This window comes from Pyrus communis, chromosome 10 (assembly GCF_041283825.1).
Source record: "Pyrus communis isolate YQ-2024b chromosome 10, ASM4128382v1, whole genome shotgun sequence".
Lineage (NCBI taxonomy): Eukaryota > Viridiplantae > Streptophyta > Magnoliopsida > Rosales > Rosaceae > Pyrus > Pyrus communis.
The window spans coordinates 22,467,501-22,479,470 of NC_142574.1; the positions used below are offsets into that span (position 1 = coordinate 22,467,501).

The window sequence follows — 11,970 nt, forward strand, 5'->3', positions numbered from 1 at the left end:
TTCAATAACATGTATAAAATTCACGTATTTTTAACATACTATTTGAAAAAAAAAAAACCTAAATAAACAAATAAACTCTAAAATTTTAATTAGGTTCGAATGTCGTGGATGAAGAATTTGATACCAAATTATGTTACCCATTACGTGATTTAGCCGAATTCTCCCCTCTCTTTAGTTAGTATAAAATAGAATTTTGTACTACTATATATATATATATTTAATTATGACCGAAGTTTCAAAGTACTTTTAAAAGTAAGTTGCTAAATAATGTACGTACCTATTTTTTCAGCATTATTTTACTATATATAGCTTGATTAGTTTTCAGAGGTGGGTACGTGACACCTGGAAAAAAGGGCAATTTTTGTTGTTTATTTGTAAAATAAGTTTGGCGTGAGCCACATAGAATGCCTTTGAGTTGAAGCGAGCCATGCAAACATTGCCAGACCAAGCAAAAACCAAACTCTTTCTTCTCCTACCCATCGCTCAGTCAAGTAACGTCTCTTCGACTCTAACCTACGACTTCCCAACTCACAGTAGGTACACACCAACCCTCTGATCCATCACACTTTCTCTTTACACCCCGACATTTCATTATAATAACCCCCTTTTTCCCTCCTCTCCCCTCTCATCATCTTTGGCATCCCAAACATCTCACTGCCATGGCCTCCAACACCATGACCGGCTTTTTCACTGGTTCTCACGCCCGCGACGAACTCAATGTTGTGCATGCCACTGAAGAGGTACGCATAATGCATAGCTTATATCTTCTTCTTTTATGAATCCCACAATTGTCGCCCATGATATTTGAACTCATTTTCGAGTGCCACTAAACCAAAATGGTCACTTGCAGTGTGTACCTTAATTGAAATGTTGATTATTTATTGCAGTTAGTGTTAATTATTAACTGATTAGTGTGGTAATTGGATGCAGGACCGGCCTCCGACGGGGCAGTCAGCGTCTTCAACAAAAGTGTGTAGGGTTTGTGGAGATGAGATTGGATACAAAGAAGATGGGGAGTTGTTTGTGGCATGTCATGTGTGCGGCTTCCCAGTTTGCCGGCCTTGTTATGACTACGAAAGGAGTGAAGGCAACCAGTGCTGCCCTCAGTGCAACACTCGGTACAAGCGTCACAAAGGTGACATTTTCGATTAGTTGTATGATCTCACTAATTAATGTGGCATATGCATATGTTCTATGTGGAATAAGCCTTAAATATATATGTGACGCGTTACATTTTGTAACCTGTAGGTTGTCCTAGAGTCGCTGGAGACGAAGATGACTTCGATGCAGATGATTTTGATGATGAGTTTCAGATCAAGATTGATCACCATGATGATACTGCTGAACAAAATCATGTCATTGCTCGTTCGGTACTAACTTCGTCTAGTTTATTTAAGATTATAAGTTGTTCATGATCTGAGAATTGCAGTAACCTTAAGGCACTCAAGTAGTAAAGTGTTTGATAGTGGTGAGTCTTTTGCAGGAAAATGGAGACCACATTCAACAGCAATGGCATCGAAACGATCAACCTTTCTCTGTTGGAGGAAGTGGTGAGGATTTAATTTAATTCAATTTATATTACTAAATGTAAAGGGAACTTGTTTATTAAACAGGCACGCTTTGTCCGTGACATCGGTAAGTGTCAGACCACAAAGGGAACTTTTTTATTTTTCAGAATTGCATTTATTTGATTTACGCTATATTTGGTTTCTGTAGTTGCTGGAAAGGATTTTGAAGGCGAGAAAGATGTATTGAGCACTGCAGAGTGGAAAGACAGAGTAGAGAAATGGAAAGTGAGGCAAGAAAAGAAAGGTTTGGTGAGCAAAGACGGCGGAAATGATGAACAAGGCTTGGAAGATGACTTCCTGTAAGTTGGATTTGTGCTTAATCTGTTTAGCAAATTTAGTTTTTGTCAAGTAATGCCACGGTGTTTCATTATTTGAATATTTTCGCAGTTTGGCTGAAGCCCGCCAACCACTGTGGCGAAAAGTACCCATCTCATCAAGCAAAATCAGCCCTTACCGCATAGTCATTGTCCTCCGGCTTGTGATTCTAGCCTTTTTCTTCCGTTTCCGCATCTTAACTCCGGCCAACGATGCTTATCCCTTGTGGCTCATATCTGTAATTTGTGAGATATGGTTTGCATTTTCTTGGATACTTGATCAGTTCCCCAAATGGAACCCCATCAACCGCGAAACTTACTTAGACCGCCTGTCCATAAGGTTCGAGCGTGAGGGTGAGCCTAACACATTATCCCCAGTTGATGTCTATGTGAGTACAGTGGACCCTCTCAAGGAGCCTCCAATCATTACAGCAAACACAGTTCTCTCGATCTTAGCTATTGACTACCCTGTTGACAAGATCTGCTGCTATGTCTCGGATGATGGTGCTTCAATGCTCCTTTTCGACGCGCTATCAGAGACTGCAGAGTTTGCAAGAAGATGGGTGCCATTTTGCAAAAAACATACCATTGAGCCTAGGGCCCCCGAGTTCTATTTCTCTCAGAAGATTGATTACTTGAAGGACAAGGTACATCCGAACTTTGTGAAGGAGCGCAGAGCCATGAAGGTAAGGAAAAGAAAATTAGTTTATATAGCAGACACTTGGACAACAATGAAATGATGTTTAAAGGATTTTTTGTGTGGTATTGCAGAGAGAGTATGAAGAATTCAAGGTGAGGATTAACGCGTTGGTGTCGAAGGCTCTGAAGAAACCAGAAGAAGGATGGGTGATGCAGGATGGCACTCCATGGCCCGGGAACAACACTCGTGATCATCCTGGAATGATCCAGGTTAACATTAATTTTATCTTATATTCATCTATTAATTGAGTTTTGGCTTTATTATATTCTCAAATATAAGGAGATTAAAAAGTAACGAAAATGGATACGAGATGGCTTATTTTCACTTGATTTGCAGGTTTATTTGGGAAGTGAGGGTGCACTAGATGTAGATGGTAAGGAACTACCGCGTCTTGTGTATGTTTCGCGTGAGAAACGTCCTGGCTATCAACATCATAAGAAAGCTGGAGCCATGAATGCTTTGGTGAGAAAATGTTGATTTAATATGTGTACTTAAGTCGAAGATAGATTCGTGCATTCAGCAATGTTTATAACTTGGACATGTTGTGTGATCAATAGGTTCGAGTTTCTGCGGTGCTTACTAATGCACCTTTCATGTTGAATCTGGATTGTGACCACTACATCAACAACAGCAAGGCTGTAAGAGAAGCTATGTGCTTCCTAATGGATCCACAGCTCGGGAAAAAGCTCTGCTATGTCCAATTCCCTCAAAGGTTCGATGGAATTGATCGTCACGACAGATATGCTAATCGAAATGTTGTCTTCTTTGATGTAAGTGCCACGCGATCTTTAAACTACTCCATCTCTTGCAGTAAAAATTCTTTGCCTCTAAAACTTGGCTCAATGTCTTGGGCTGTTTTTTGTTATAGATCAACATGAGAGGCCTGGACGGGATCCAAGGACCGGTATATGTTGGGACTGGATGTGTCTTCAATAGGCAAGCATTGTATGGTTATGATCCGCCTGTTTCTGAAAAGCGACCTAAGATGACATGTGACTGCTGGCCTTCATGGTGCTTCTGTGGCTGTTGTCGCAGTAAGAAGAAATCTAAGTCTAAGAAGCATGGGGTGAAAAGTCTTCTCGGGGGACTTTACTCCAAGAAGAAGAAAATGATGGGGAAGAACTACGTTAGAAAAGGGAGTGCGACAATGTTTGATCTTGAAGAGATTGAAGAAGGGTTTGAAGGTTATGATGAGTTGGAGAAATCATCACTCATGTCACAGAAAAATTTCGAGAAACGATTTGGACAGTCTCCGGTTTTCATTGCTTCCACACTTATGGAAAATGGTGGCCTTCCTGAAGGGACTAATAGCCAAACACTCGTTAAGGAGGCCATTCATGTGATAAGCATTGGCTATGAAGAAAAAACTGAATGGGGCAAAGAGGTGAGTAGCATTATGATGAACTTCTGCTCTATCTATATAAAGATTTAAGATTCTTAAATTCGGTTAAACTATTTGATCTCTAGGATACATGCACAAATTGCACCGGTTACAATCTAATAACAAAAATTAGGTGTGATGGAGACTAGGCCGATAATAAGCCGTATATAAATTCAATGATGTAGGTCTAGTTATGCATATTAACCTATATCTTTGGATATGTTAGGCTTTGATAGGAAGTTGATAAAACCCAAAAGTGATGAAATATTTGGTTTTTCCGTTGCAGATTGGGTGGATTTATGGTTCAGTTACAGAAGATATTTTGACAGGCTTCAAGATGCATTGTAGAGGATGGAGGTCAGTGTACTGCATGCCAAAGAGGCCAGCTTTCAAGGGATCTGCTCCAATAAATTTGTCCGATCGTTTGCACCAGGTTCTGAGGTGGGCTCTTGGCTCTGTCGAAATCTTCCTTAGTCGTCATTGCCCGTTGTGGTACGCCTATGGAGGAAAACTAAAATGGCTGGAGAGGCTTGCTTATATCAACACCATTGTCTATCCTTTCACCTCCATCCCCTTACTTGCCTACTGTATCGTTCCAGCCGTCTGTCTTTTGACTGGAAAATTCATCATCCCCACCGTAAGTACTTCTTACTTCAGGAGATAAGAACTGATTACAAACTTCTGATAAAACAAATAACTGGAGTGACAATGAAGCGTGGTTTATTCATTATATACGGCTTCTATGTTCCGTGTCCCCTCAATTCCGTTTTATATCATAGGACATGTGCCAATGAAGTTTTTGATTTTCAAAGCACTATCATTTTTTCATGAATCATATTATCTAATAAGAATCTCAAATTTCGTGTAGCTGAATAACTTTGCTAGCATATGGTTCATGGCTCTTTTCCTCTCCATCATTGCAACCGGCATCTTAGAGCTCCGATGGAGCAATGTGAGCATTGAGGACTGGTGGCGTAACGAGCAGTTTTGGGTGATTGGTGGAGTGTCTGCACATCTTTTTGCCGTCTTCCAAGGCCTCCTCAAAGTCTTGTTCGGAGTCGACACCAATTTCACGGTTACTTCAAAAGCGGCAGACGATGCTGAGTTTGGTGAACTCTACCTCTTCAAATGGACTACTCTTCTCATACCACCAACCACACTCATTATCTTAAACATGGTGGGAGTTGTAGCTGGAGTTTCTGGTGCCATTAACAATGGCTACGGTTCATGGGGTCCGTTGTTTGGCAAGCTGTTCTTCTCCTTTTGGGTCATTGTTCATCTCTACCCCTTCCTCAAAGGTTTGATGGGAAGGCAAAACAGGACTCCTACCATTGTGGTACTTTGGTCAGTTCTTCTTGCTTCCATCTTCTCATTGATTTGGGTGCGAATCGATCCCTTCCTGCCCAAGCAAACTGGACCAATTCTTAAACAATGTGGTGTGGAATGCTAGACCTGTTTCTCTAGAAAAACTCGGGTGTATATTGGGGATTCACGTGATGTGAGAGATACAGAATAGGGGATAAATCTTTGGTTACACGCTAGAATCCCCCATGCTTCTGGGATCTTTTGCCTTTTCTTCCCTTCATTGATTGTCTTTACAGTTATACAACTTTTGCTTGTTTGTCTTCAAATTTTCTCAAGTTTCCAGAGAGGGTGATTTGTATACACACACTATACATATATCCATTAAAAGAGATATTGACAGTAAGGTCCCTACCCCACTAGTGTTTCTCACTTTGTCCTTAAATTTGTTTTTCAGGAAGTGGTTTTCTACATCTTTTTCTTCCACGATAATTTTATTTTTCTAATATTTGAATTGAATAAATCAAAATAATCAGAGGACATAAAAATGGAATGAGTGCAAAAAGAGAACGAGAGTGAAAAATGAACAAATTATTTAATTGACTAATATTTTGCAAAGTTAATTATAAGGCAATGAATTTGTAGGTCAAGTACTTAAAAGCGTTTATGTGTATACACGAGGTCATGTTCGAATCTTCCTGGAAAAACGGGGTTTTGTAGAAAATTTGGAGTTCAAAGCATATATTTTTGGCAGGTGAAATTTGGAAACATTGAAAACTTTGGCTTGCTTGCATATAAAGCTCTGGTATATGGTATAAGTACACCTCTTGTGTGTTCAAGACTGCCCGTACAGGTCTCGAACCCTTTTGGTTATGAGAAAAACTCAGGGATATATTGCGGTTACATGTAAGAATCTACCGAGCATCTAGAAACAAGTCTTATTGACTATAGGCACAATGCATATACATACAAAATACAACTACACCAAGAAATGGCTATATCCATTCGTCCTCCTATTTTTGATGCCCGGTTAGTTTGTTGATGGTTGACGCACCAAATGGTTTGGAGAGGTAAGGCAGGGTCTGAGCCGATAGCTCTTGTGCCACATGACGCATTGTGGGTCGCAACTCAGGATGTGGACGAGCGCAGGCCAAAGCTAAGGTGACAACAAACGCCACTGCCTCCGCCAATTCACCGGTTGGAGGCTCCAGCCTTTGGTCTAACACATCTTTTAAAAGCAGCACTGCATTTCCCTTCAATGTTTTTGATGCTTCTAATAAGGACTCGAGCGTTTCCCCTGGGTGTCTTCCCATCACGATTTCTAGTGCCACCACTCCAAAGCTAAACACATCGCTCTTATCCGTGACGCGCATAGTGAATGCAAGCTCTGCACATCAAGAACAACAAAAATTAACCACCTTAAACATACCTTAGTCACTAAAAGAATCAGCCTAAAATGAACACATTATAATGTTACGTTACCTGGTGCCATGTAGCCATAAGAACCAGCAACATTGGTCCAACTGGTTGAATCCGGGCTCAAGAGTTTTGCTGTTCCGAAATCTGATAGCTGAGGCTCAAAATCCCACTTGAGCAATACATTGTTGACAGAAATATCCCGGTGCACAATGGGTGGAGAACAATCATTGTGCAAGTAAGAAATTGCATGAGCTAGTCCTTGCACAATTTTCACCCTTGTACCCCAGTCAAGCTCACCACCTCTGTCCTCGCCATACAAGGCTTTTCCGAGGCTGCCTCTATCTAAATACTCATAAACCAAGAACATGGAACCCCGCCTTGAACAGAACCCGAAAAGCCTAATGATGTTGCGGTGCCTGACATGCGTCAAAGTTTTGATTTTGTTCTCAAAGCTCTGCCGATTTATTGCTGGAATGTCGCTAGAATCAGATATGTTAAGCCTCTTAACTGCAACAATTTGGCCCGATAGCAACTCTGCCTTGTACACCCTTCCGTATCCTCCTTTTCCAATGCAGTATTTCTCATCGAAGTCCTCCGTGGCCTTCACGATTTCTCCAAATGTAAATTTCACTTCTCTTTCCCATAAGTTAGACTCAAAGCTTTCAGATTCAGAACTTTTGGTTTCCACATCAAGCGGGTTAGGCTTCTTTCGGAATATGAGAATCAGAGCAATGGCAGCTGCAATCAATAATAAACCACAAACAGGTACAAAGACACCAATCAGAATTTTGTTGGTGTTTATGTTGGACTTTTTGCCAGAACTGCATGCAGTTAGTCCTTCTGAAGCTCCACACAAGCCAGAGTTTCCTGCAAAGGCATTTGCTGGTGCCCTTCGAAAAATGCCTCCGGTTGGGACTGCACCTGTCAAGTTGTTATGAGAAAAGTCATAGCTGATTAGACTACGCATGGAGGAAAATGCTGATGGGATCGCCCCGGAGAGATGGTTGTTTGAGACATTGAGAACCTCCAACTGTGTGAGCTTGGCCAAGTTTGAAGGTATTTGTCCTGAGAGAGAATTGTTGCTAAGATCCAGTAAGTACTTCAACTCTAAGTTGCCAATCTCTGCTGCGATATTACCTGATAACTTGTTGTGGCTTAAGTTCAAGCTCGTTAATTTGTCAAATGTGCCAGGATCAATAGGTACTTCTCCCATGAAACTGTTATCGGACAAATCAAGAAGCTCAAGCTTACTCAATGTGCCTAGACTCTTGGGTATTGATCCCGTCAAGTGGTTCCTGCTGAGATTGAGCGAGAATAGCAAGCTTAGATTTCCTATTCCGTTAGGAAACTGCCCACTAAATTCATTAGACTCTAAGCTCAGATAATGCAGTTGTGTCAACTGCGCAAGCTCAGGCGGGATTTGACCCGAAATTTTATTTCTACCCATATGCATAGCCGTGATGTTTATGCATTTTCCCCATTGTGGCGAGAGTGTACCAACAAACTGTTAGAACCAACCAAACGTCAAGTGTATATTATATAACAATTTGCACAGTTTTATTTCGAATGTAAAAGCTCAACGACAAACACAATATAATAGAACATAAACACTTAATGAGATTATATATAAACACACAAATCACTGACTTGTTTCTTGCAGATAGAGGCTTGCAGAAGCAATCTCCTAAGACAGAAATTCGTCCCTACACCAGTGCAGCAGTCCTTGGACGTCTATCTTGCAGGATACAACTATCTAATCCAAGTTCTTGCACTAGAACTCGGATTCTTGGCGAATTGTTTGTGTTGTTCTCAGAGGAAAATTGAGGAATGATTATACGAATTGATGTTTGTTTCTGTAATGCAAACCATATATATAATGGCATCATTTGAACTTCCCAACCGTTCATGCTTATCAGTTTTCGTTAAAAAGAAAACTGAATGCAACTGTTCATTCAAATTAAAAACTGAATGCAACTGTTCATTCAAATTAAAAACTGAATGAAACTGAATCCAAAAAATCAAAAACGTAACTTGTGTTTTTCGTCCATCCGAGCCCAAAAGCCCCAAGGCCGGGAAAACTGAATCCAAAAAATCAAAAACGTAACTTGTGTTTTTCGTCCATCCGAGCCCCAAGGCCCAAGACCCATCTTTGACATTTAATATATACACCCAAACTCTCCAAGTCTAAGGCCCAAGGTCCATGGCTTTGGCCCAATTCAATTCAAACTATAAGTGAGTGAACTCACTTATAAAGAGTTGTTGTAGATGGTGTATGGGCAATGTGGGACTGACAGTCCCACATAACACAGGTAGATAACACAGGTTTCCAACACAAACTGGTTGTCGGTAAGAGCAATGAAATCAAGAATGGGATGAACACCAAATACATTTGTAATGTTCCCGGTAAATTGGTTCCCATCAAACCGGACTCTAGACAATGCCGGACAATTCCTCAAGCACTCGGGCAAAGACCCTGTGAGATTGTTATTGTTCACTGTGAGGACCTTCAAAGCGAATCCGCTGCACAACTCTGGTGGCAACTCTCCAGAGAAGCTGTTGTTTGAAAAGCTAACATATGTAAGACCAGGACTGTACTTCCCAAAATTGCTTGGAATGCCACCAGATAACTTATTTGTGAAAACAGAAAAATTCTGCAGGCTTGTGAGGAGAGAAATGTTCTTCGGCAACTCTCCCTCCAGTTCGTTCGTGTTGACATCAAAGGTAGCCAGTGACACCATGTTACCAATCTCCTCGGGGATTGTTCCGCTAAGATTGTTGGAGAAAAGTTGCAAGCTTTGAAGATTGGTGAGACTCCACATTGTCATAGGAATTGGCCCGGATAGCTGGTTCTCGGAAAGATCCAAATCCACCATGTCTTTCAAGTTTCCAATCTCCGAGGGAATTAAGGAAGTGAACTTGTTTTGGTATAAGTACAGGACATTGAGTTTCGTCAACAGCCCCATTTCCGGTGGAATGTTGCCGCTGAAGCTATTGTTTTGAAGTTGCAAAGAGACAAGCTCAGTCCAATTGGAGAGCAGAGAAGGCGGGATTGGGCCGGATAACAAATTCCCGGATAAACCCAATTCAACAATACTAGTCAGACCAGACAAGGATAGAGGCAGCTCCCCAGTGAGGAAATTGGAAGCCAATGCCAAGTATGTGAGATTAGTACAAAAACCGAGCTCGAAAGGGATCGAAGAGTTCAACGAATTGTTTCTAAGATCAAGGTATTGGAGGTCTCTAAGTTGTCCTATGGAAGATGGGACTTCTCCTTCAAGTGAATTGGTAAGCAAATCAATACTCTGCAGCCCAGAAACCAACCCAATACTCTCAGGAATCGGACCGTTGAACAGGTTCTGGGCCAAATGAAGATGCTTAAGCTTGAGAAAGCTTGTTGGCAATGGCCCTTGGAATTGGTTATAAGAAAGATTGAGATACTCAAGCTTGCCGAGATTGGTAAAAGCATTTTCTGGGATTTCACCAGTCAATGAATTTTGAGATAAATCCAGAAAAGTTAAGTTTTTGCAACCAGATACAAATTTATGTGGGAATTCAGAATCTAGACTGTTGAGAAAAATGTCAAGGTATTGCAAAAGGGGCATGCTTTTAAATTTAGACCAGTCAGGGGTTTCTAAATAATTTCCACCCAGAAGCAAAAACTGTACCTTTTGGAGGTTGGTAAGCTGGTAAGGGATTGCACCAGAGAGGCTGTTATTGAAGAAGCTGAGATAGTCAACGTTGGTCAACTTCCCTATTTCCTCAGGGATTTCTTGGGCGAAAAGGTTGTTTCCCAGGTCCAAAGTTTTGAGCTTTGAGAGGGTTCCAACGGCGGATGGGATCGGCCCACTGAAATTGTTGGCATTGAGGTTGAAGTGGGTGAGGTTGGAAAATGGGGTGAAGTTGAACTGTGTTAGGGTTGCTGAGATGTTGAGGTTCGAGAGGTCAATTTGGGAAACTGCTTTGGTAATGGGGTTGCAAGAAATGGCTGTCCAGTTGCAGAGGTTTTTGAGGTTCGTGTGTGCCCATGAATCCAGAGAAGGTGGTGGTCGGGAGGAAAAGCTGCTTTTCCAGGCTATAAGTGCTTCTGCTTGTGCTGCTGGTGAAGAGGTTGCCTTCAATGGAAGAAAGGAGAGGAAAAGAATGTGGAAGAGCAGGAGGAGGAGAAAAGGAGGAGAAAGCTTGGGAAGTGCTTTCATGGTGTTTAACGAACTTGACATTGTTGTTTGATTCTAAGGTTTTGGTTGTAAGTTTATATAGAGGAAGAGGGGGTCCACGTTCGGACTTAATTAACAGGAAACTTATGAATATGTGCAAGATGCAAACTGGTCTCGTCCCATTGCCTTTAGAGCATCCCCAGCGTGGGGTTTTGCTCGGGGGACAGGCTCCAAAAGCATGGCCCGAGGGCCGGTGGTGATGCTCCAGCGTGGAGGAGGCCGAAGGCAGGGGGAGGCCCAAGGGCTAGGCCCGTGAGGGATTGCCAGGCCTTGAGTCCGAGGTGGGTCTGACGCAATGCTGACGCCAGGGTGGCGTCAGCGCATTATTTTATTTTTTTTGTGTCAGGCGCGTGCACCCCACCCGCGCGTGGGGGCGCGTCGCCGACACAAAAAAAATTTAAAAAATAAATTGTCAGTTACCGTTGGGAACTTAATGTGGACCGTTAGATCCTAACGGTCACTTAATGTGGACCGTTAGATCTCAACGGTAAAAAAAAAAAAAAAAGTCAGATTTAATATCCACCGTTCGATCTGAGATCAACGGTGGATATTAAAATGCTTTATAAATTAAAAAATAAATGAAAAAATAGTTTTAAAATTTTGAAAAGTTACCGTTGTGACACGTGGCACAATCTGGAGCGTTGGAATTCAAATTTTTTTATATCTAACGGCAGAGATTAATTAATTGAATAAAAATTGTAAAAAATTCAAAAAAATTCAAAAAAATATCTGAAAAATCTGAAAAAAATTGTAAAAAAAATTGTTTTTACTTTTCTATAAATACCTTCTCATTATCATCTACCTTACACAACAATTTCATATTTTCTCAACTACTTTCAATCACATTCCTTTCTTTGTCTCAAAGTTTGAATCCATTTTTTTTTTCAACAAAATGACCACTGGTGCAGGTACGAATTGGTCGCTTATTGAAGATGTTGCGTTGTGTACTAGCTGGGTTGAAATTACTCATAGTTCGCTTACGGGTAATGAGATGCAGTTGCGAGAAATGTGGAGTCTTATTCATACCAATTTTCTTGAGAAAATTGGTGGGAAAAGAACCAAAGAATCGATG

The 11,970-nt window shown here is 41.2% G+C and overlaps 2 protein-coding genes across 2 annotated transcripts; one reads left to right on the top strand and one right to left on the bottom strand.

The window, feature by feature from the left end:
• The first annotated feature begins 608 nt into the window (after nt 1-608).
• Nucleotides 609-5,677, top strand: LOC137729150 (cellulose synthase A catalytic subunit 4 [UDP-forming]). Its single transcript, XM_068467996.2, has 12 exons — nt 609-740; nt 931-1,135; nt 1,249-1,370; nt 1,484-1,550; nt 1,717-1,867; nt 1,956-2,568; nt 2,654-2,791; nt 2,919-3,044; nt 3,140-3,352; nt 3,451-3,966; nt 4,250-4,600; nt 4,832-5,677. Exons 1-12 carry the CDS (start codon nt 660-662, stop codon nt 5,411-5,413), a joined length of 3,165 nt encoding a protein of 1,054 aa, XP_068324097.2. The 5' UTR covers nt 609-659; the 3' UTR covers nt 5,414-5,677.
• A 356-nt stretch (nt 5,678-6,033) lies between these two features.
• Nucleotides 6,034-10,916, bottom strand: LOC137729409 (uncharacterized). The gene is made up of 3 exons (XM_088678764.1): nt 9,018-10,916; nt 6,748-8,188; nt 6,034-6,652 (listed from the first exon to the last, which is right to left on the bottom strand). The coding sequence occupies exons 1-3, from the start codon at nt 10,899-10,901 to the stop codon at nt 6,279-6,281; spliced, it is 3,699 nt and encodes a 1,232-aa protein (XP_088534890.1). The 5' UTR covers nt 10,902-10,916; the 3' UTR covers nt 6,034-6,278.
• Nucleotides 10,917-11,970: the final 1,054 nt, after the last annotated feature.